The 26,067-nt window shown below is 40.8% G+C and overlaps 1 protein-coding gene across 2 annotated transcripts in view; it reads right to left on the bottom strand.

Annotated features, from left to right (window-relative positions):
• Positions 1–24,850, bottom strand: part of hexb (hexosaminidase B (beta polypeptide)) — a 30,249-nt gene extending 5,399 nt beyond the window's left edge. The window contains exons 1-10 of one of the 2 annotated variants that reach the window (XM_078396619.1): positions 24,324–24,850; positions 20,254–20,319; positions 18,781–18,827; positions 15,161–15,271; positions 14,573–14,674; positions 11,516–11,645; positions 9,963–10,143; positions 8,720–8,806; positions 7,304–7,376; positions 4,167–4,341 (exon numbers count right to left, since the gene is read on the bottom strand). In XM_078396619.1, coding sequence (XP_078252745.1) covers positions 4,167–4,341; positions 7,304–7,376; positions 8,720–8,806; positions 9,963–10,143; positions 11,516–11,645; positions 14,573–14,674; positions 15,161–15,271; positions 18,781–18,827; positions 20,254–20,319; positions 24,324–24,759 — 1,408 coding nt within the window. In that variant the 5' untranslated portion in view covers positions 24,760–24,850. Of the gene's footprint in view, positions 1–2,902; positions 3,075–4,166; positions 4,342–7,303; positions 7,377–8,719; positions 8,807–9,962; positions 10,144–11,515; positions 11,646–14,572; positions 14,675–15,160; positions 15,272–18,780; positions 18,828–20,253; positions 20,320–24,323 lie in introns of both variants that reach the window. The other variant, XM_078396620.1, reaches the window with a different exon arrangement.
• Between the last annotated feature and the right edge of the window lie 1,217 nt (positions 24,851–26,067).

Raw genomic sequence — 26,067 nt, 5'->3', positions numbered from 1 at the left:
GACTTCAGGAAGACATGTGGAATGATAGAATAGACAGACAGCAAATGAAATTTAATGCTGGAAAATTACTAGTTACATTTTGATGAACAGGAGAAGCATTATTATCAGACAGCAAAATTATTTTAAAAAATGTTTCTTGTAAGGGACGATTATCGCTGTAGCATAGTTTATTGAAAAAGGCAGAGCAAGTTATCAAATACTAGACAGCACAAGTTTGGGGTGAAAGGAGGAAGTTTAGAGATTAAGCGACTTTGAGGAGCCTTAAAAAAATGCAGTGAAAGTTGCATGCAACACTACCAGGAAAAGTGATATAAGCAGACACAATAGCAATGTTTAGGCATTTAGACAGACTCATCATCATGCAGTGAATAGTGGGACATGGATCACGTGCAGGCAGACTGGTTTAGTTTAGACTGCCATCATGGTTTAATGTGTCTGTTCTTGTGTTGCGCTCCTCATATTCTAATTTAGGCAATGGTGAAAGAACAGATAGGAGCAAAAGTAGTCAGTCACTTGGTCCTGCACACCATTTAATGGGATCCTAGGCAATATTTCACCTCTACCACTGCATCAGCTTTACCATTTTCCCCAGCAATGGAAATTTAAAAGGGTGATTAATTTGAAAGATACTGACTACATAGATCTGGCATAGATAGATCATGGTTGGCGAACTAGCCTACTCACGCGCCCATTTTATATTCTTTATTACCATTAGTAAAGCAACCACGAGCTCAGAATGAAAGGAATTGGTACAAAAATAATCACAAACTAACAGATTCATTTTATTTTTTTTAATTCACTAATTGGAAGAATCTGGCATGGACCGATAGTGGTAGTGGCAGCAGATTAAGCTGTGGTATTGAAAAGGTAACTGGGAAATGAGACAAAAACCTGCAGAGAAACTTGGGCAGGAGAATAGGATTAGGTCAATTGGTCTTGCAGAAATGGCAAAATGGGCCCCTGTGCTGTAACCACTGAGATTATTTTTGCAATAAGTAATCCTTATTGCAATTTCAATTACTTTGTGGCCTTTGACAAGGTCACAGAACAGAATACAGCACAGGACCATGTCCTTCGGTCTACCATATCTGTGCTGAACATGATGCCGAGAAAAACTAATTTCATCTGCCTGCACATGATCCATATCCCCCAGTGCTCTGCATATCCATGTACCCAACTACAAATCTCTTAAATATCATATCTACCTCTACCACCAGCCCTGGCAGCACGATCTAGGCAGCTGCTATCCTATTAAACAAATGCCATGCACACCTCCTTTAGAACGTTGCCACTCTCACTTTAAAGCTATGCCCTCTAGTCTTTGATATTTCCACCCTGGAAAAAAAAGGTACGATTGTCTAATAATGACATATTGCATCTCGGCCTGGTTTGGCAACTTGGAACCCCCAAGAATGAAGATTACGAAAAGTGGGGGACACTGCCAGATCCTTCATGGGCACCGAGCTCCCCACCTCTAAAGGGATTTATAGGAGGCGCCATCTCAAGAAGGAAGGCCAGCAGCACCAAGGTCACACAACACCCTGCCACGCTCTCATTTCATTCCTGCCATTGGGAAGGTGGTATAGGAGTCTGAAAACTGACCTCCAGGTTCAGGAACAGTTTTTTCCCCACCAACCATCAGGCTTTGAACATTATGACCTCCAACTAAACTCTGAACTGAACTCAGTGATTGTACTGGGACTTTGGGCATTTTTTTTGCAACCCATATTGGGTATATATTTTTTTAAACTTAGTTTTGTTTATTATGGAAGATAGACACAAAAAGCTGGATCAGCCGGCATCTTTGGAGAAAAGGAACAGGTGATGTTTGGGTCGAGACCCTTCTTCAGACTCACCAGGCGAGAGGGGAAACATAATATATAAACAGTAATAGAGATATGGAACAAATTTAATTAAAAATAAGCAAGAGTAACGATGATAAAGGAGACTGGGTATTGTTAGCTGTGGGCTACATGAAAATGAGTTACAGATAATGGAACTCACCAGGACGACAGGGAAGCTAGTATAATGACTTGGGTGGGGGAGGGACAGAGAGAAGATTGTAAGGGTTACTTGAAGTTAGAGAAATCAAAATTGATGCCGCTGCATTGTAAGCTGCCCAAGCGAAATATGCAGTGCTGTTCCTCCAATTTGCATTTGTCCTCTGACAATGGAGGTGGCCCAGGACAGAAAGGTCAGTGTGAGAATGGGAAGGGGAATTAAAGTGTTTGGCAACCAAGAGATAAAGTAGGCTCTGGCAGACTGAGCAAAGGTGTTCCGCGAAATGATTGCGCAGTCTATGTTTGGTCTCGCTGATGTATAGGAGCCCACACCTTGAACAATGGACAACAGTAGATGCAGTTGGAGGAGGTGCAAGTGAACCTCTGCCTAACCTAAAAGGACTGTCAGGGTGTCCCTGGACAGTCAAGGGAGGAGGTATTGGGACAGGTGTTGCCTCTCCTGCGGTTGCAAGGTACCTGGGGAGGAGGCGGTTTGGGTGGGAAGGGATGAGTTAACCAGGGAAGGTGGAAGGCAGAAAGGGGTGGATATGGGAAGGTGGGAGATAGTACCTACCGAGTAGTATGTTTACAACCCAACTGTACTGAAAGAATTTAATTGTTCCATCTTGACACATACGAGAATAAAACACAATATTGCTGAACAGACGACAACCTGCAGTGTTTGCCCAATTCATTTAAGGTCTGTTGCACTTAATCAGATTTTCAAATTGTTGGTCATGTGAGTTTCCACACCTTTAATGACCTTTAAAACCAGATAAAACGATTGCAATAAAGGGAGTTGTAACAAAAAATTGCAAGCTCACAAACTGATCAGAACATATACTTAGCCTAGAGAGCAAATGAATGTTCACAGGTGGCCAACCATTTTGCTCTAAACACACCATTGAAGTTGCAAGGTTCCACTTGGTAAATCTTCCGCCAGTCTTGACCGTAAGAAATGACATTCAAGTACCAAGGAGAGGACACGAGAACATGAAATTTAGCAGCTGTTGCTGCTGCCATTTCCTTCTGGTAGCCACCTTTCCACACATGAACAATGGTATCCGACTTCAACTACAGTCCAAAAAAATGTAGAGACAAAACTCAGCGTCACAATTACAGTCTAGCTTGCAAACAGTGAAATTCAAGATCCTTGGGAAGTCAGGATTTTTGGACAAAATGTCTTGAGTATTTGTGAAATCCTCCATTCCTTCCACCTCTAATTCTTACATAGCAATGCAAAAAGGAATGCCGAGAAACAAGCCTGAATGTGGCATTTTTCAAAGTGCAAACTAAACAATGAAAAGCATCCAAAATTAAGCTTAAGCAGAAACATTTTGCCACCAATGCAGAGCAACTAAATAGGAGTTCTGTGACCAGCGAGTGCACCAATGCAAAAACCAAACAAGCTGAATATCCATCGTGAATCAAAAACAAATAAAAATACAGAACTGCAGAAAAAAATATTAGAAAAACACAAAACGTGGTATTTGCAAAAAACATTCAACTTTGGTAAATATCTCTTTATAAGAAATGTCTTTTGAATACAAGACATAGGAGCGATAGTGGCACAGCAGGTAGTGCCGCTGCCTCACGGCTCCAGAGACCTGCATTTGATCCTGACCTCAGGTGCTGTTTACACATTCTCCTTGTGACTCCGTGGGTTTCCTCTTGGTGCTTTGGTTTCCTCCCACATCCCAAATTCATGTGGGTTTGTAGATTAATTGCCCCTCATTGGTAGGGAGTGGATGAGTAAGTGCGATAACAGAACTAGTGTGAACAGGTGAAAGATGGCTAACGTGGACTCGATGGGCAGAAGGGCCTTTATCCGCTGTATTTCTCCCTAGTAGTGGACAGTTGCCCAGCCAACAGCAACTGATCCATCCTACCAACAACTAGACAGAAATCCTAAGCTACCACCTACTTCATTGGAGACCCTTGGACTATCTTTGATCAGACCTTACTGGACTTTATCTTTCCTCTCAACTCCATTCTCCTGCTTTCTCCCTGTAACCTTTCATGCTCTTACTAATTAAGAAAGAACCTTGGAGGAAACAAGGGAACACGAAATTAATAGCTATTATAGTAGCTGTTTCCGATAACTAGAATGAGCATAATTGATGAGCAAATTGGAAGAGGGGCAGATATTCTCATCAAAATACCAACCATTGAAATGGAGGGGTTCAACTTGATAGTACTGTTGCCAGTCCTGTCCATAGCCAATGTAATCTAAGTACCAGGGTGCTGCCAGGATGGTTGTGAACCCAGCTTGTGTTACTTTAGATAGCTCTGCCTTCATATTTCTTGCCATCCACACTTCAACTACAGTGTCTGACTTAATCTGGAAGAAGAAGTTATAATTAAGAGCAAGACCTTTTATATTTAACAAACATGATATTTTCATTTAAATATGCCCCTAAAGTCTAATTACTTTTGTACACCATATGTTCACCATATGCACATGCATATTTTTAATCTCTGATTTGATTTAAAAACTGCAAAAATTGATGGTGACTGCAGTTTAATAGCTTTTTACTCAACACTAGTTATGTTCATTCTATTCTAAGAAATTAGTTCTTGAATTTGATAGACTGTTAGAGTTACATACAATTAAGATTTTAAATTAATATTGCTTATTTTGATTTCTCAATTAAAATTTGTATAAAGAAATTGATTCATGAAACTAATACATTCATAAATCACACATTGGTAAGTATGAATGATTTAAATGCAGATGAATAGGTTTGATGGAGGGGAAGCTTTGTTAGATTCTAATTGCAGAACACAATTTTGTCAAGTAAAAGCAGAAGTCGAGAATTAAAATTCCAAATTTACAATAGAGACCATTTATCGCATAAATGTTCAGTTCTAATTCTAAGTAGAAATGCACTCTTACACTACAATAACTGCTACCAATATTTATCAAGTTTACTTTGATGAATGCAATTGCAATAACATTACAGCTGTGTCAAAGTATTATCTGCTTCAAAAAAGTTATTTTCTCGTACATTCAATTTTAATGTTCATGATCCATTCAACCAAATTGACTTTATTCAACCTTCATAATTTCAGAAACTCACTCACTTAATCCACTCACTATTAATTTTCTCAAATTTATTCTCATCTATAAATAATCCCAAACTGGTTTGTTAAATACTTCAAAGGGCAGTCAAGAGGGGAGCACACAAAAGCATGGAAATTTATAGTTTAAAAAAGCATCTGCTTATTTGCCTTAGCCTACATTTTACAACTATTCTGGTTGTTTTTTTCCCCAAAGTCAAACTTCTAATTTAAAATTAAACAAAGGTTTGACTAAAGCAAATTTGGGTTTCAATTTTGTCTACTTATAAATCCAAATACTATTTATTTTACCGGTTTAATTCTACCATTAGAAAATGTGGCATGTGAACCAGGGAGCAGCAATTTCCCACCACCTCCAGTTCCTCCTTTTGCACATCTACCTAACTCATCTACATAAAAATGCACAACACCCCACTGTTTATCCACAAGTAGGACCACTATTATGCCACGTGTATATTAACTCTTCAAATAAAGAGGCCATTTAACTGTAAGCTAATTTTAATGCTGCTGTGCATTTTTCTTTTAAAGAACAGTTCAGGTGAAAAGTAATTGACCTGAAAATTGCTCTTCAGTTTTGCTCAATTATTCACAGAAGTTTTATATTCCCAAAGGCTTCTAACCAGCTGATATTCCTTCTAAAATGCCTCCATGGAGGTCACAATCTATTCCTCCATTTAACTGTTCATCCCTAAATCTATACTAACTGCTTGATTAAGTTTAAAGTAGTCAAGAGTTTGCACATGTTAAGCCAACTAATTATCAAATTATTTTCCAACAATTATTGTCCAGGGCCTCTGCTATTCCCTTATATCTTTCCCTTATAAGATATAAGGAAATATTATATTTCCCAACAAGGCCCTTGAGATTAATGGAATCCTTTAAACATTTTCTACAGTTATAACTGATGTTTGTTTAAATCCCTTGGTGTATTTGCATTTCAAAAGTATTCTGAAATTAAAAGGAATGAAAATATCAAATTACTATTCTTTAAGGGCTTAAAGGGAAAAAAAAAATCTTTAAAAATGCAGAAAGCACAACTTTTAAAAATTAATAATTTTTGCAATTTTCCCCATGTTTTCTTATTTTCAATAATTCTAGGTTCAGTATCTTCATCTGATTTTAAATGAAATAAAACAACAAACGGTTAGAAAAAGTTTTGAGTCTTCAAACTAATGGATAAAATCAAAAGATACTAATTATTTTTAAATTTAAATGCATCAATACATGCAAATTTTTTTCCCCAGATTTTCTTCACCCCTCACTATCAAGTCATCTTAGAGAAACAGGTACAAAACCGGGGTGGACAATGGAAGGGAAAAAATCTCAGACAGCCATAAAATTTCAAACAGCAATCAAATCCGACAGGTGGGCGTGCACATTTTAAAGTAGTTCATTTTTTACTCAATTGGAAATAAAGGATGTATTCAAGCACCTACTTCATTTCATTCTAAACATGAGCAGCTAATAGTACATTATTTTGAAAACACTATGGCTTGTAAGTTTAAATATTGTTTCACCATCTCAAATAAATAATGCAAAGAGCCATAAGCAAGCCATGCAATGCCAAGCACTAATAGAATTAGAAGCTGAAAAGTAGTCTGCAAGTCTACATTAAAGTAGCAAGAAAATTAAGCAAAGCTATTGCTTCTGTACAAAAAGATTCTCAGAAGTAGCCATTAAAAAAGTTTGAATACTATCAATCCAGCTACATGTAGACACAAAATGCTGGAGTAACTCAGCGGGTCAGGCAGCATCTCGGGAGAGAAGGAATGGGTGACGTTTCAGGTCAAGATACTTCTTCAGACTGACATCAGTTTGAAGAAGGGTCTCGACCCGAAAAGTCACCCATTCCTTCTCTCTCGAGATGCTGCCTGAGCTGCTGAGTTACTCCAGCCTTTTGTGTCTACCTTTGATTTTAACTAGCATCATCATCATATATATACAGCCGGAAACAGGCCTTTTCGGCCCACCAAGTCCGTGCCGCCCAGCGATCCCCGTAAATCAACACTATCCTACACCCACTAGGGACAATTTTTACATTTACCCAGCCAATTAACCTACATACTTGCATCTGCAATTTTTTCCTATCAATCCAGCTACATCATTTTTCTCAGGTAAAGTAAGTGATATATTTAACAAAACTAAACTTTATTACATAACCCAAAACTATAATGCCTTTAGGATACTTTTAAGAAATGCAATTAAGATGGTCATGTACTTACCTTTACTCCATTGTCAAAGACTTCCTGCCATACCATATAACCCTTTAAATTGGCTGCCACGATATCTACAACACTGTAAGCAATAGACAAAGTCAATATGCCCAAATGCCTGTTTCCCTCAGCACAAGCTTGCATTTATAACCGTTAAGAAATGAATTTGGTATATCTAATGGCAGACATTGTTAGATGCCCTGCTACAACCCTATATTAACAGTGTGAATATGCATAGCAACGTAAAAACTTTACGTGTAGTTAAAAATTGTAAATCATAAAACATTTGCTAATATACAACAAAATAATGACAGCAAGTCTGTAATTCAACACAATGGATGAAATTTCATCTTACTGACTACTGCTTGGCATCTATTCATATGATTAGTTGAAGGATATGTCAGGCCGAGCAAATAAAATATCAAGAACACTTGGAGTGACAAGTTGAAAGCAATTCCCTCAATTAATGGAAAACAATAATTATCTTCATTTCCAAAGACAATATGCACAACAATTGAAATTTGATTACAATATTTTGTATCCAATTCAAAATGAATTATAGAAAATCAATTAGGATAAAACTGTAGACATCTTTTTTTTAAACTCAGTGGTCTTGGGATATTACCACAAGAGAAACAGAAAATAAATTCTGAATAATAGTTTGGACATCAAGCAAGAATGGCTTAAAATGGTCTTTGAAGTGTTACACACAGGCCTGCAGTGAAGGAACTTGGCTGTGATGAGCCAGTGGCATGACAAACATCAGGTCTCCACTGAATTTCCGTCATCTGCCAACAAATATTAATCTCTTCCATTTATCTACTCCTCACGTTTTACAATCAGCCTTGTTTCTATTACTTTCATAAAACATAGTTTTTCACAACATTTTGAATCTCAACACCATGACTTGCCACATAATACAATTTTCTCTTACCCTCTCTTTGCACCATCAACATCCAATGTACCCAAAACTTAGTTTTGAGCATTCTAACCAATTTGGCATGAAGACAGTTAAATTTGACATAAAAGGGACCTAAAGTGCCAGACAAACGTGGAGAATTCTTTCCCATTTGGGGACAATAAAATTGTAGAATTGAAGCTCAGCTAGCAAGGAAGCAAAAACAAGGAGGACCCAGCATTTAAAATACAAAGTGTGCTCAATAAACAAGCATTCTGGAGAGAGAAGAGTATTGGGATGAAATTAATAAAGTGAGAAAGGAGATGGGCAATTGAGTGTTTATGAAACATGACTACCAAAATTATACAACCAGCTTCCTAGTCTGAAGCACCTCAAATGATAGTGTGGTTTAGTAAAACTAGATTAATTTCAAAGTATATGAAAACTATTTTGCAGTGTTTAAAGTGATAGTCTCTTTGAATATTGACATCATTAGCTGTAATGCTTATAGAGTGAAAAGTACTTACTTCTGAATATAGAAAGATTCAAGTTTTCTATAGTCACCACCAAAGCCTTGTTTTTCCATAAACTCTGTAATCTTGGGATTTGATTTCCTAGAGAAAATAAGGGTCAAAACACGTACAACTTAACTCCAACCAACAATGTATGTACCCAAACCATTTAACAAAGAAACCATATTTATGTATGTGGTTATAAATAATATAATTTTTTAATACAAAAATATAAAAGGTTGAATGCACTTGTTATATTAATGCAGCTTGCTTGGTATACTCAAATGTACATTTGAACAAACCCACCAATTTACACAATTTCACTTGCACTCCAACAGCTATAAATATGACTCATACTTCCATACCATATCTATAAAAATATTTCAAAAGCAGCCAATGTGTATCTTTGTGTAAAGATGGTGCATTTAAAGGAGTTGGACTTCAGCTTGTTGTGGATATTGTTGTGAAGGACTCATTTCATGATGTTACTGTATCCTTATAAACCACTGCAATCCTGAAGAAATAGTGCTCTACAATAATGGTAGAGGGTTGCACTGAACTAGTGCTACTCATTAGTGGCAGGGGAAATGGCTATGCATTTTATAGAACCACGTCAAGTTACAGAAGTGCATCCTGTAGACCTGCTGCGCTATATCCAATGCATTGGATTTTGTCTATGGCATAGGTGTTAATCAAATTGTTCTATCCTGTGCAGAGTATCCATGCATTGTCATTGTTACCTGGAGCCTAGTCAAAATAAACATGAGTTGACACCAACTGCAGAGCAAGTAAGGAAAAGCACAGATACAGCCTTTGATGATGCATATTGCAGGGGTTGCTTTTTTAGTTTTGGATTATTAAATTTTACTTGAATCTCTTACTTATAGTCCAACATTGAATGGCCACTGACAAGACTTCAAAACAAAATGTTGTTTTTTTTTAATGATAGAACTTAAGCCAGTCTTGGCCTCAGAGATTGTGATCTTCCATAAGAACTTTCGCCAAAAGAGGGTTAACAATAAATCAGCTGCAAGTGTTGTTGTAATTTATCAGCAAGGTTTTCAATCTGGTCTTGATATAAACACTTAAACAAATGATGACTGCTCAGCAGTATCATTAAAAAGAGTGCTCATGGTTTGGCATTTAACTGCATTAAAAGACTACATCCGTTATAAAGGAATATCGCTATCAGACTGGATATTTAAACTGAAATGTTGAATAAATAATTTGAATGTACAAAATGGCAAATTTCACATACCAACATGCAAAATTCACTTCATCTCCTCCCAAATGGATAAAGTTATCTGGGAACACCCAGCTGATCTCTTTGACGAGACGATTCATAAAATCGTAGGTTGTATTTATAGTAGGATTTATAGGTCCAAATGTTCCAGAGGGTATGTCACCATTATAACAAGGTGTAAGGAGGTTCTTTTGACCTAGAAAATGTATTAAAAATTGTCACATAAACAAGGTACATTCAGTTACTTTCGACTTTCTGACCCACAGATCAGTGAGGAGAAGCGACATCTCTACAATGATACTCAACATCAATGCTCTGCAAAGACGAGGTCTTAGGTCTCTACATTATTCCCTACACACTCTCAATCGTGCAGCCAAACTCTAACTACATCAACAAGTTTGCAGATGATACCGCTATAGTGACAAGATTACTAACAATCAGGGCGGCACGGTAGCGCAGCGGTAGAGTTGCTGCTTTACAGCGAATGCAGCGCCGGAGACTCAGGTTCGATCCTGACTACGGGTGCTGCACTGTAAGGAGTTTGTACGTTCTCCCCGTGACCTGCGTGGGTTTTCTCCGAGATCTTCGGTTTCCTCCCACACTCCAAAGACGTACAGGTATGTAGGTTAATTGGCTGGGTAAATGTAAAAATTGTCCCTAGTGGGTGTAGGATAGTGTTAATGTACGGGGATCACTGGGCGGCACGGACTTGGAGGGCCGAAAAGGCCTGTTTCCGGCTGTATATATATGATATGATATGATATGAAGTAGTAGTACAGTAAGGAAGACTTTAACATGGCGTCAGGACAACTTATTTCTCAAAGTCAATAACACGAAGGAGCTAGTTACTGACATCAGGATGCCTGGTGGAGTACATGCCCCAATCAGAATCAATGGTGCTGAAGTGAAAATGATTGAGAGCTTCAGGTTCTTTGGCATTAATATTAGCAAAGATCGGTCAGAGCACAGACCACAACTTTAATGCAACAGCCAAGGTAGCACACCACGTCTCTACTTACTTAGTAGATTGAGGAAATTCAGCATGTCTCCAATAACTCCCAAATTTCTACAGATGCACTATAGAAAGCATACTATCGGGATGCATCACAGCTAGTTTGAAAGAGCTCTATCCAAGACAGCAAGTTGTTAGATGTAGCTGAGTCCATCACACAGACCGGACCTCCCACCTATGACTTAATCTACCCTTCATTCTGCTTAGGGAAAGTAGCTACTTTTAAAAAAAGGTAAAAACATTGCCTAAACTGACCATGATTGTACAATTATATTTTTTAGATAGGGACATGGATATGCAGGGAACAGAGGGATTGGGATCATGCACAGGCAAATAAGATAACTTTCTCTTGTCATCATGATCAGCACAGTTATTGTGGACTGAGGGCCTGTTCCTACACAATTTTTTTAAATGTTCTATGTTACCCATCATCAATTAAAGACACAAAGTCTGGAGTAACTCAGCACTTCAGAAACCATCTCTGTAGAACAAGGATAGTCGATGTTTCAGGTCGGGACCTTTCTACAGATCTTTTGGTAAGTGATAATCTACTCACCTTTCCAAGACTGAGTGTGCCCTGGAGTGTCAAACTCTGGAATGACCCGAATTCCTCTCTGACGAGCATATTCAATAATTGTTAAGACATCTTTCAATGTATAAATATGAGTGACTGGGTGATATGCACCCTATGAAAAAAGGTAAAAGTTTGGTTTGGCATTAATAGAATTATCACTATTAAGATATAAAGGATAAGAATATTAGGATTGATATTAAGTTTATTACCTGTATTCAATAACTTCAAGTTAATATGCTACAATTATCAAGCATTTGTGATGCATGCCAAACTAATTATGTTACATGGCCTATAAAGCAAATAGTTATTTTTTGTAGTCAATTACTACCTGCTGCAAGCACCAAGCTCCTATAAAGTTGCACCATGACTTTCTGACTCTTAAGCGCAATGCTCTGACTAATGAAGAAGGCAATCATACCATTATCTACTTGTGTTGCTACGTTCAGGGAGTTAGGGATTTGGACCCCAAGATCTCTCTGTATATCAACATTGTCAAAGGTCATACCATTAATTGTATATCTTCCCCAAATATTTGACCTGCTAAAGTGCCACACGTCACTCTTGCTCTATGGGGTATTGCTTAATCTCCACCTATCGTTTCTCCACCTATTTCTGTAGCTGATTGATGTCCCCTTGTACATTTTGCCTTCTTCAGTCCACAATCCCTGCTATCTTGGGATCATCTGCAAACTTAACTTGAATAAGCAGCCACCTTGCAGCTATATCCTTTTTGGCAAGCTAATGAACCAGTCATTTAAAACAAAGATACACAGAAATTGAGGGTGGCAAATCGCTGGAATTCTCAACATAGACGGTCACTTGAAATATTTAATATGCCGATAAATATTCAACGTTGATGAATTGAGTGTATGGGAATTGGCACAAGAGACGAGGCAACCATACCATTGTTCTAATACTTCGTGGCAGGGTCGGCTTTATGCCTGATAATCTACTCCTACTTTATTTTCGAAGAATTATTTGATTAATAATATATGTAAAATTGGAGGAAACCAAGTTGCAGTGGAGTCTTGCAGAACATATCGTTTCTAACTTTGCCAGACATCAGTAGCTACACAAAGTGTGCACTCAAACTCTGATTTTGGATTTTGTGATAATATCCTTTTATTCATATTGGTAAATTAACAAAACAACAGATGGATGAGAGGGGGTCTTATCGAAATGTATAAGATTATTAAGGGGTTGGACACGTTAGAGGCAGGAAACATGTTCCCAATGTTGGGGGAGTCCAGAACAAGGGGCCACAGTTTAAGAATAAGGGGTAGGCCATTTAGAACGGAGATGAGGAAAATCTTTTTCAGTCAGAGAGTTGTGAATCTGTGGAATTCTCTGCCTCAGAAGGCAGTGGAGGCCAATTCTCTGAATGCATTCAAGGCAGAGCTAGATAGAGCTCTTAAGGATAGCGGAGTCAGGGGGTATGGGGAGAAGGCAGGAACGGGTTACTGGTTAAGAATGATCAGCCATGATCACATTGAATGGCGGTGATGGCTCGAAGGGCCAAATGGCCTACACCTGCACCTATTGTCTATTGTTTATCTACAAACATCTATTACAAGCCCACAGACAAACATAGCTATTTAGATTACACTTCTTCCCACCCTGCTTCCTGTAAAGACTCTACCCCTACTCCCAATTCCTCTGTCTACATTGTATCTGAACCCAGGATGATGTTTTCCATACAAAGTCATCAGAGATGTCCTCATTTTTTTAGGGAATGGGGGTTTCCCTCTTCCATTATAGATGCGGCTCCCACTAGGGTCGCCTCGATATCCCGCAGCTCCGCTCTTGCTCCCCCTCCCCCCATTCATAACAAGGACATAGTCCCCCTTGTCCTCACCTTCCACCCCATCAACTGTTGAATACAGCATATAATCCTCCGACATTTTCGCCACCTCCAACGGGATCCCTCTACTGGCCCCATCTTCACCTTTCTGCTTGCTGCAGAGACCGTTCCCTCTGCAACTCCCTGATCAACTCGTCCCTTCCCACCCAAACCACCTGCTCCCCAGGTCATTTCCCCTGCAACCGCAGGAGATGCAACACCTGTTCCTTTACCTCCCCCCTCAACTTCATCCAAGGACCCCGACAGTCTTTTCAGGCGAGGCAGAGGTTCACTTATACCTCCAACCTCATCTACTGTATCCACTGTTCCAGGTGTCAACTCCTGTATATCAGCGAGACCAAACACAGGCTCGGCAATCGTTTCGCTGAACACTGCCGCTCAGTGCGCCTTAACCTACCTGATCTCCTGGTTGCTTCGCGCTTTAACTCCCCCTCCCATTCCCAATCTGACCTTTCTGTCCTGGTCCTCCTCCGGTGTCAAAGTGAGGCCCAGCACAAATTGGAGGGACAGCACCTCATATTTCGCTTGGTTAGCTTACACCCCCGCGGTATGAACATTGAGTTCTCTAACTTCAAGTGGCTCATGCTTTCCTTCTCTCTCCATCCCCTCCCCCCTCCCAGTTCTCCCACCAGTCTTACTGTTTCTGACTACATTCGATCTCTGTACCACCCACTCCCCTGACATCAATCTGAAGGGTCTCGATCCGAAACGTCATCCATTCCTGCTCTCCAGAGATGCTGCCTGTCCCACTGAGTTACGCCAGCATTTTGTCTAACTTAAACCAGCATTTGCAGTTCTTTCCTACACAAAACATCTCCAATAATACGCTTACAAATAAATAGAACATTTGATGAAATAAATTGGTTTACACGCACCTATTTTGCCACAATTCATAATCACCTACACAGAATTATTCTCTTTCCCTGCTTCAAAAATTAACCCTTTAGAAGTGCTTTTGCGACACACCATATTGAATCACAAACAGTGATGAACCTAAAGTCCACAGTTTTAAGTATACCACTATCCAGTGCAGAAATAGTCCCATCACACATTATTTAATGTTTATATGAACGTGGATCACAAAGTGCACAACCTTCCCACAAATAATTCTTGTACATTATTGAACTGATATTAGAGTTATCTTGTATGCAGACATTAATATAGTCTTAATTACTGACCTCTGCACTTAGGTTGGGAAAAGTGATGCTTTGGTATGGAAAAGATGGGTCATCCACAATATGCCAATGGAAAACATTGAACTTATTGAATGACATGGCATCCTGAAAGAACAAAAATCAGTTACTACCAAGTTAATCACTAAACCACGTTCAAGCACAAGCCTGTTACACAATGTAATAACTAACGACTTCTCACTTGAACACGAGTGCACTGCAACTACAATTTAAATAGCTGAAGTATAGCTCGGATGTTTTTGTGGCTCAAACAATTTAAATAATCAAATATATGCAAAGTTTGGCATTTGCAATTTTAATATTAACCCTTTGAGGTTTAAAAAAAAAATTTAAACTGACTACACGGCATAATCAGGAATTTTTAAATTGTTGATTAATAACTGCTTTAAACATTCAAAATAAAATTGCTGATACTTCATGATACAAATTTAACAGATCAGAAACTGAAGCTAAAATAAGTCACTTCCTAGCTTGTAAATAGAAACTTCCATGTTTTGTTTTCACATTAACCTACAAACGAAATTATTAAATTATTTTTAAAAAGACAGCAAAATATTTGCTGTAGATACTCACCAAGGTTTCAAGTATTACTTTAAGAGGTAAATAGTGCCGAGATGTATCAAGCAAAACACCTCTATGAGCAAATCTTGGAGCATCCATGATCTCCGTCTTATTAATGAGATGCTGGAAGGGCAGAATAGGTTTCAAGTCAATCATTTGGTGGACATTTTCAGGTGCAGAATTCCTAAACACATTGCAATTTAAAACCTTCGGAATACTGCTTTTTCATAGCATCTGCAATCCTGTTTATATTTTGATTAATTATTAGATTTATAATCAAGGAGGAGTGGAGAGAAAAAAAACTAAAGGAGCTTGCTTGCCAGGCCATTCATTCATTACCCGATATACTAACATAAAATGGAGACCAACAGAATATGACCAAGGTCACAAAGCAGTTGGGTGAAAGAGGAATGGAAAAGAACTTAAATTGCAAAGCATGCACAAATTGCAAGTATTGTGCAAAGATCCCAAAGAGACAAACTTAGCCTCCTGTTTAATACAAGAAACTTTCGTGAGCTATGATTTTGGATAGAGAATTAGCTTCATCGAAGGAAGTAGAGGGTGGAAGGTTGTTTTTCGGACTGGAGCCTGTGACTAGTGGTGTGCCTCAGTGGTGACTAGTGGTGTGCTGAGCCCATTGCTCTTTATGGTTTATATCAATAATTTGGATGAGAATGTAGGCATGATTAGCAAGTTCGCATACGACACTTAAGAGTGATATCGTAGATAGCAAAGACAGTTATCAAAAATTGCTGCATGATGCTCATCAGTTAGATAAGTGAGCTAAGGAGTTTAAAGTCTAAGTTTAAAGTGCAAGGTATTACATTTTGGGAAGTCAATCCAGGACAGGACATAGTGAATTTGCAAGGCCCTGGGGGAGTGTTGTAGAGTTGAGGGATCAAGGAGTGCAGGCACATGGTTCCTTGAAAGTGGCACCATGGGTAGATATGCTAATCAAGGAGGTTTTCAGTACATTGGCCTTCAGTCAGGGTATTGAGTATAGAAGTCTGAATGTTATGTTACAGTTGTACAAGATAAGGTGAGGCTACATTTGGAGGATCGTGTTTAGTTTTGGTCATCTGGCTCTTGGAAAGATATTGTTAAGCTCGAAAGAGTGCAGAGAAGATTTACGAGGACATTGCCAGGACTTGAAGGCTTAAGCTAAAGGGAGAGGTTGGGCAGGCTAGAACTTTATTACTTGGAGCACAGGAAGATGAGGGATGATCTTATGGAGGTGTAAGATCATGAGGGGAATGCAAGTAGGGAAATCAGGGTCTAGGGTGAGAGAAAAGATTTAATACGAACCTGACGGGTAACTTTTTCATGGAGGGTAGTGGGTATATGGAGCAAACTACCAGAGGGGATAGTTGAGGCAGGTACTACAACAACAGTTAAAAGACATTTGAACACAGCACATGGATAGGAAAGGTTTGGAGGAATATGGGCCAAAAACAGGTAGGTGGAAACTGGTGTAGATAGGGCACCTTGATCAGCATGGGCAAGATGGGCCATTTCCATGCTAATGCCTATTACAGTTACTATCTTCCTACAAAATGATTTGATAAAAAGATTTGGTATCCTTGAAGTTTATATTCTAAAATCATTAACTGCAGGACTTGAATGATTACAGATTATATTTCTAGCATGTGCTAGTATCAATTTCACTGCACAGAGACACACTCAAAATTCACATAGAGGCTTAAACTTTAAACTGAATTGGCAACACTTCTGCTAAAGCCCCAAATACGTAACTCCATTCATGATCATGCAAGGCCGCCAACTAACAAATGTGCTTTAGTCAGTCAACTGGCCTTGAGTTTTTCTTAGTCCAACATTTGTTGGAAGAACAGGTTCAAAACAATAGACAATAGGTACAGGAGGAGGTCATTCGGCCCGTCGAGCCAGCACTGCCATTCAATGTGATCATGGCTGATCATTCTCAATCAGTACCCCGTTCCTGCCTTCTCCCCATACCCCCTGACTCCGCTATCCTTAAGAGCTCTATCTAGCTCTCTCTTGAATGCATTCAGAGAATTGGCCTCCACTGCCTTCTGAGGCAGAGAATTCCACAGATTCACAACTCTCTGACTGAAAAAGTTTTTCCTCATCTCAGTTCTAAATGGCCTACCCCTTATTCTTAAACTGTGGCCCCTTGTTCTGGACTCCCCCAACATTGGGAACATGTTTCCTGCCTCTAACGTGTCCAACCCCTTAATAATCTTATACGTTTCGATAAGATCTCCTCTCATCCTTCTAAATTCCAGTGTATACAAGCGTAGTCACTCCAGTCTTTCAACATACGATAGTCCCGCCATTCCGGGAATTAACCTAGTAAACCTACGCTGCACGCCCTCAATAGCAAGAATATCCTTCCTCAAATTTGGAGACCAAAACTGCACACAGTACTCCAGGTGCGGTCTCACTAGAGCCCTGTACAACTGCAGAAGGACCTATTTGCTCCTATACTCAACTCCTCTTGTTATGAAGGCCAACATTCCATTGGCTTTCTTCACTGCCTGCTGTACCTGCATGCTTCCTTTCAGTGACTGATGCACTAGGACACCCAGATCTCATTGTACGTCCCCTGTTCCTAACTTGACACCATTCAGATAATACTCTGCCTTCCTATTCTTACCACCAAAGTGGATAACCTCACACTTATCCACATTAAACTGCATCTGCCATGCATCCGCCCACTCACACAACCTGTCCAAGTCACCCTGCAACCTCATAACATTTTCCTCAGTTCACACTACCACCCAGCTTTGTATCATCTGCAAATTTGCTAATGGTATTTTTAATCCCTTCATCCAAGTCATTAATGTATATTGTAAATAGCTGCAGTCCCAGCACCGAGCCTTGCGGTACCCCACTAGTTACTGCCTGCCATTCTGAAAGGGACCCATTTATCCCCACTCTTTGCTTTCTGTCTGTCAACCAATTTTCTATCCATGTCAGTACCCTACCTCCAATACCATGTGCTCTAATTTTGCCCACTAATCTCCTATGTGGAACCTTGTCAAAGGCTTTCTGAAACAACCAAATAGGGGTATGGTCTGGAAGACAGACTACTTCGTATCTGGTCCATACAGCCTTGCATATTGCCAGCGAACTCACTCCTTTGATGTCTTATTATGCAAAAGGAGAACATGTATTCGATTGAGGAAAAAAAGCATGGATAAACAATTCCTGATAATTGAAAATCACATCCACAGTCTGCATCAGCATGTTAGAAACATAAAATAGGTGCAGGAGGCCATTCGAGCCAACACCACCATTCAATATGATCATGGTTAATCATCCAAAATCAGTACCCTGTTCCTGGTTTCTCCCCATATCCCTTGATTCTGTTAGCCCTAAGAGAATCTAACTCTCTCTTGTATACATCTTCAGAAAGTTAAAGAACAATACAAGAAACAAAGTCAAAACTAGATTTACAAACAAATATAATGCATTGTAATCTGCAAATAGGTGCTAGGTTACTCCAGTTTCCTAAATGCTTCGATTGATATGCCTAATGTTAAAACATATGCCTGAAGAATCCTATCGAGGTTGGTTAACAAGATCATAATGTCAAAATAGTTAAATAGCCTTGCAGCTAACAATTTCATTAAATGTTTTTGAAAACTTACCGTAACGTATTGATCTTCATATACCAACTGGCTGAAAGTCTCCAGTCCTAAAATACAAGTTTAGCCAGTATGCAAAAAATTGGTGATTTATACAAAACAGCAGTTTAATTGACACCACAAAATACTGATCACAATTAAAGTACCATGTATGCAATTCACTACTTAAGAAAATAGTAAATCCAAGTGAAATATCTCCCCGCCAAAAAAAGTTTCCCATAATTTATAATTGATTCTTGGGATCATCAAGATCATTCTGTACCTCAATGATGCTAATGGTCTTTCCATTAACTATACAATTTCCCCTTGCAATCGACCTCCCAAATTGCAACACATGCTCAGATTAAACTCCAGCTGCCATTTCCCCACCCATATCTGTAACTGATCCATATCTCGCTGTATCCTTTAACAGCCTTCCTTGCTATCTTCAACTCCAACAACTGCTTCACAACTTAATTTTTAATTTTGGTGACATCTGCCCAGTCCCCCTGGTGTCATTGATCATTTTGATATTTTGCCATCAGCTGCACCTTTGGAAATTTAAGACTGACTGATTTATGACTTATTTGTATTTCCTGTGAGTGATATTGCACATAGATTTTTGTCTCAACTCATAGCTGTACTATTGCAGTTTATGAAATGCTAAAATGACAATAACCACTTCTGAACACTTGTAATAAAAGACATGACATTTTTACCAGCTGACCAAAGACAGATGCACTCTCACTGCTCAAACAAAATGTTCAAGATGGCTGTATTCAACAAACAGGCAAACTTTAAAACTGACTCGTATAAGTATTATTTCCTGCCTTTGTACTTCAAGGAATTCATCCATCCATACACAGCCAACAGCAGTATAATAAATCAGCACCTTGAGTAACTCCAAGCATGATATTTAGTTTATCTCATCCAAAAGTGGTATTGCGTTTTTTTATCCTGCTCAAGTCTCAGGAGTGAGATGCAAGCTCAAAATCTTCCAACTTAACAGGGCCACGTGATGCCGATTCTTCCATGTATTCTTCAGTAAATGACCACAAGACACTTAAATTATTTCAGAAGACAAACTTGCCACTTAGGTGCACTAAGTAAATTAGTCAATTTTGATCTGCTAACTAAAATTGTGATTCACTTCTTGGTCATCTCCTCTCACCTTCCAATCCCATAATCAGCTGATTCCCTCAGTGCCTCGAAGTTGAAAAACACCAACTTGAATACACTTTTTAGTTAAATGTTCACAATTTTCTGGGATAAAGAATCCCCCAAAATGCAATCTGAATAAAGTAACTGCTCCTTTTCCACAGCAAGGGGTGCAAGAATACAGATTTCGATTAAAAATTGCATTTAACTGCAGCAAATATGCAAGTCATCAACAATAACATGCTCTCCCCACCCAAAGAACAAAGAACATTTTACATTACTTTTCAAAATAATTTGTACAAAGTAAGTTAGTGCATTGCAGTCAATGTGTCTACTTACCTCGTAGAGCACCCCACACAGTTTCCGATTTCAGAGTAGCCACAGGCTGAACAACTGTAATTTCATCTAGAGAAGGAGAAATGTATCACTTGAAGTAAATGAGATCCTATTTCTTCAGCTCAGGTGTTCTGCAACAGTCAAATTAGGAACATGCCATTCAAACCCTCCCCACCCCCACTGCAGATAAATATTACAAAATGCAAGTAATAAATGTGGCAATAACTAGCACCGATAACCGTGATATTAAATTGCTGTTGAAAAACCCATGTGATTCATTGACATCCTTTTAGAAGATCTACTACATTTATTCACCTGTATCTTGTGTAAAAAAAGTTACCCCTCAGGTTCTTATTCAATCTTTCTCCTCTCATCTGTCAATCTGCCACCTGTCTTTTTTTTGTAAACCAGCATCTGTATGTAGTTCCTTGTATCTCAGTTCGTAAGTTCTACGAGCAGAATTAGACCATTCAGCCCATCAAGTCTACTCGGCCATTCAATCATGGCTGATCCATCTTTCCCTCTCAATCCCATTCTCCGGCCTTCTCCCGATAACCTCTGACACCTTCAATATTCTACATTCTAATAATGATTGTCAGTCATGCAATTTTGGGACATCCAGGAATTAAGGACAATCCAAAAAGATTTTATAAATACATAAGGGGGAAAAGGGTAACTAGAGCGAGTGGGACCTCTCAGGAATCAAAGCCCAGTGTGGAGCCACAGGAGATGGGCAAGGTCCTCAATGACTATTTCCCCTCTATATTTACCGAGGATAAAGACAGTAGGACGGAGGAACTTGGGGCAGTCAATGGAGCAGTCAGTGTTACCGTCGAAGAAGTACTGAAGGTACTATCGTGTATGAAGGTAAACAAATCTCCAGGGCCTGATCTGATATATACGAGGATATTGCGGGAAACTAAAGAGTAAATTGCGGGAGCCCTGGTTGAAATTTACGAGTTGTCGTTAAATACAGGAGAGGTGCCGGAAGACTGGAGGGTGGCAAATGTTGTGCCTCTTTTCAAGAAAGGCTGCAGGGAAAATGCTGGGAACTATAGGCCAGTGAACTTAACATCTGCAGTTGGAAAGTTCCGAGTGAGTATTCTGAGGGATAGGTTTTTCAGGCATTTGGATGGGCACGGGCTGATTAGGGATAGTCAGCATGGTTTTGTACGTGGGAGGTCGTGTCTTACAAATCTGATTGATTTTTTGAAGACGTGACCAAAAAGGTCGATGAGGGCAGAGCTGTAGATGTTGTGTACATGGATTTCAGTAAGGCATTCGACAAGGTTCCGCATGGTAGGCAGCTCTGGAACGTTAGATTTCATGGGATCCAAGGAGAGATAGCTGAATGGATGGTATCACAAAATGCTGGAGTAACTCAGCGGGTCATGCAGCATCTCAGGAGAGAAGGAATGGGTGACGTTTCGGGTCGAGACCCTTCTTCAGACTGATGTCAGGGGAGGGGGCGTGACAAAGAAAGGATGTAGTTGGAGACATGAAAGTGGGAGAACTGGGAAGAGGAGGGGAAAGAGAGGGACAGAGGAGCTATCTAAAGTTTGAGCAAAACGTGCTCGTAGAGTAGGAGGGCAGGAGCAATCACAAAGGGGGAGCAGTGAGAGAGCCTGTTGCTAAACTCTCGTTAATAGACAATAGGTGCAGGAGGAGGCCATTCGGCGCATCGAGCCAGCACCACCATTCAATGTGATCATGGCTGATCATTCTCAATCAGTACCCCGTTCCTGCCTTCTCCCCATACCCCCTGACTCCGCTATCCTTAAGAGCTATATCTATCAAAGAGAGGAGGAGAACTTCTTCAAAGTAGACATACCTTGAGGAGAAATCGCAGTGGAGCAGCAAGTTGTGTAGGAAAATAACGGCAGATGGTGGTACAAATCGAAGGTATTACAAAATGCTGGAGTAACTCAGCGGGTCAGGCAGCATCTCAGGAGAGAAGGAATGGGTGACGTTTCGGGTCGAGACCCTTCTTCAGACTGATGTCGGGAGGCGGTTGGAAGGAGGCAGTGGGTGATGGTGGAAGGTTGTTTCTCAGACTGGAGGCCTGTGATTAGTGATTTGCCTCAGGGTTCAGTGCTGGGGTTGTTCCTGTTTGTCATCTACATTAATGACTTGTATGAGAACATACAGGGCAAGGTTAGCAAGTTTGCTGATGATACAAAAGTAAGTGGTTTTGCAGATGGTGAAGATGGTTGTGAAAGATTGCAGCAGGATCTGGATCGATTGGCCAGGTGGGTTGAGGAATGGTTGATAGAATTTAATACAGAGAAGTGTGAGGTGTTGCATTTTGGGACATCTAACAGGGGGAGGACTTACACAGTAAATGGTAGGCCTCTGGGGAGTGTTGTAGGACAAAGGGATCTAGGAGTGCAGGTGCCCCGTTCCTTGAAGGTCGAGTCGCAGATAGATAAGGCACATTGGAGTATTGAGTATAGAAGATGGGAGGTCATGTTGCTGTTGTACAAGACATTGGTGAGACTGCATTTAGAATAATGTGTTCAGTTCTGGGCACCATACTATAAGAAAGATATTGTCAAGCTTGAAAGGGTTCAGAAAAGATTTACAAGGATGTTGCCAGGACTAGAGGGTGTGAGCTATAGGGAGACATTGAGTACGCTGGGTATCTATTCCTTGGAGCACGAGAGGTGATCTTAGAGGTGTACAAAATCATGAGGAATAGATCGGGTAGATGCACAGAGTCTCTTGCCCAGAGTAGAGAAATCAAGAACCAGAGGACTTAGGTTCAAGGTGAAAGGGAAAAGATTTAGTAGAAATCCAAGGGGTAATTTTTTCACACAATGGGTGGTGGGTGTATGGAACAAGCTGCCAGAGGAGGTAGTTGAAGCTGGGACTATCCCATCGTTTAAGAAGTAGTTGGACAGGTACCTAGATAGGACAGGTTTGGAGGGATATGGACCAAGCGCAGGCAGGTGGGACTAGTGTAGCTGGGACATGTTGGTCGGTGTGAGCAAGTTGGGCCGAAGGACTTGTTTCCACACTGTATTACTCTATGACTATAACTCTAACACTAAATGTGGAAGTAACATTAAACTTCCACCTTTTACCCCTGCCTCTCCCCCAAAACCCAGAGCTTCATGAAGATAGTGCATCAGTCACTGAAAGGAAGCATGCAGGTACAGCAGGCAGTGAAGAAAGCCAATGGAATGTTGGCCTTCATAACAAGAGGAGTTGAGTAAAGGAGCAAAGAGGTCCTTCTGCAGTTGTACAGGGCCCTAGTGAGACCGCACCTGGAGTACTGTGTGCAGTTTTGGTCTCCAAATTTGAGGAAGGATATTCTTGCTATTGAGGGCGTGCAGCGTAGGTTTACTAGGTTAATTCCCGGAATGGCGAGCCAGCACCGCCATTCAATGTGATCATGGCTGATCATTCTCAATCAGTAACCCGTTCCTGCCTTCTCCCCATACCCCCTGACTCCGCCATTCGGCCCTTCGAGCCAGCACCGCCATTCAACGTGATCATGGCTGATCATTCTCAATCAGTACCCCGTTCCTGCCTTCTCCCCATACCCCCTGACTCCGCCATCCTTAAGAGCTCTATCTAGCTCTCTCTTGAATGCATTCAGAGAATTGGCCTCCACTGCCTTCTGAGGCAGAGAATTCCACAGATTCACAACTCTCTGACTGAAAAAGATTTTCCTCATCTCAGTTCTAAATGGCCTACCCCTTATTCTTAAACTGTGGCCCCTTGTTCTGGACTCCCCCAACATTGGGAACATGTTTCCTGCCTCTAACGTGTCCAACCCCTTAATAATCTTATACGTTTCGATAAGATCTCTCATCCTTCTAAATTCCAGTGTATACAAGCCTAGTCGCTCCAGTCTTTCAACATATGACAGTCCTGCCATTCCGGGAATTAACCTAGTAAACCTACGCTGCACGGTGCTGTCAAACGTTCATTATATGTTAACCCACTCACTCCTGAGATATATTTCTTGTAAATCTCCTCTGGACACACTCCAGAACCAGCACTTCCTTCCCTCGGATATAATAAGGGTCCAAAAGTGCTCACAGTTGCGTTGCGGAACAGCTACTCACACGCCTCGTTGGAAGTGATGTGCGGATGCTGGTTGCACTCGGGGTCACTGGCGGTGATAGTGACCTGCAGCTGACGCAGCTCCTCGGGTTCGGTGCGGTCGCCGGCCGCCGGCCGCCGCTGGCGGTCCTCGGCGCCCGAGTTTCCGAAGATGTAGGAGTAGTACCTGCGGTAGGCGTCGTCCAGGATGGTGCAGCCGGTCAAGGCGGTGGACTCGGACGAGTGTGCGATGTGGAAGGTGAGCCGGCTCAGCCTGTAAACCTCGGGGAAGCCCAGCACGCTCTTGGGCAAGGGCCAGAGCGACCCGTGCGAGGAGTGGAGGACGGGCTCGAGCTCCAGCTCGGAGTTGGGATTGTAAAGCTCCTCCCAGTCGGCGGCGGAGGAGCAGCAACAGCGGGAGAGAATCACCAGCAGGGCGACGGACGCTCCGGGCTCCATCTTTAGCGGGAGCGGGGCCGGCGCTGTCCGGCTTTAAACCCTCTTCCACACCCACCCCGCACGCACGTGACGGCGCGTGACCATCCACTCACGTGACGGCGCGTGACCATCCACTCACGTGACGGCGCGTTTGAAAACCGGCTCCAACGGTCGGCGTCTCCTGTCCTCGTCCCGCTGGGTCCTAGCGCCCGGACGATAGCTGCGGCTAAACAAAAAATCGCAGACTCACGGATGGGAGCCGCACATACAACACCAATACCAGTAGGTAGGCATCGCAAACGAAACAACTAAACGCTAATTTTTAATTATTTTTTAATAAAAAAATGAACTCACGGAAAAATGATCTTATGGAAACATATAAAATTCTTAAAGGATTGCACAGGGTAGATACAAGAAAACTGTTCCCAATGTTGGAGGGGGGGGGGGGGGAGGGAGTCACAGTTTAAGAACTCATTTAGGACTGAGATGAGGAAAAACTTTTTTTATCCAGAGAGTTGTGAATCTGTGGAATTCTCTGCCACAGGAGGCCAATTCACTGGATGTTTTGAATGAATGAATGAATAAGTTTATTGGCCAAGTATGTGGATATGACCCGAAACGTCACCCATTCCTTCTCTCCTGAGATGCTGCCTGACCTGCTGAGTTACTCCAGCATTTTGTGAATAAATACCTTCGATTTGTACCAGCATCTGCAGTTATTTTCTTATATATATATATATATAAGGAATGTGCCTTGGTGCTCCGCTCACAAATGACAACACAAACATACAGTTAACAATTAAGAATAAAGCATAAACACATCAAAACAATAAGGATACAACATTACGGTCTAAACATGTGGGTGAAAATAAACCAGAGCAAAAAAGAGACTACAGACTGACAATAGACAATAGGTGCAGGAGGAGGCCATTCGGCCCTTCGAGCCAGCACCACCATTCAATGTGATCATGGCTGATCATTCTCAATCAGTACCCCGTTCCTGCCTTCTCCCCATACCCCCTGTCTCCGCTATCCTTAAGAGCTCTATCTAGCTCTCTCTTGAATGCATTCAGAGAATTGGCCTCCACTGAGGCAGAGAATTCCACAGATTTATAACTCTCTGACTGAATTTTTTTTCCTCATCTCCGTTCTAAATGGCCTACCCCTTATTCTTAAACTGTGACTCCCCTCAACATCGGGAACAGTTTTCTTGTATCTACCCTGTCCAATCCTTTAGGTTATTGAGTAGAACTACTACTCGTGGAAAAAAAGCAGTTTTTATGCCTGGCTGTGGCTGTTTTGACTGGCCGGAGTCGCCTTCCAGAGGGA

The sequence above is a fragment of the Rhinoraja longicauda genome, chromosome 3 (genome assembly GCF_053455715.1).
Source record: "Rhinoraja longicauda isolate Sanriku21f chromosome 3, sRhiLon1.1, whole genome shotgun sequence".
NCBI lineage: Eukaryota > Metazoa > Chordata > Chondrichthyes > Rajiformes > Arhynchobatidae > Rhinoraja > Rhinoraja longicauda.
The sequence above is the reverse complement of the archived record's forward strand: the minus strand, read 5'-3'. Positions and strand labels throughout refer to the sequence as shown.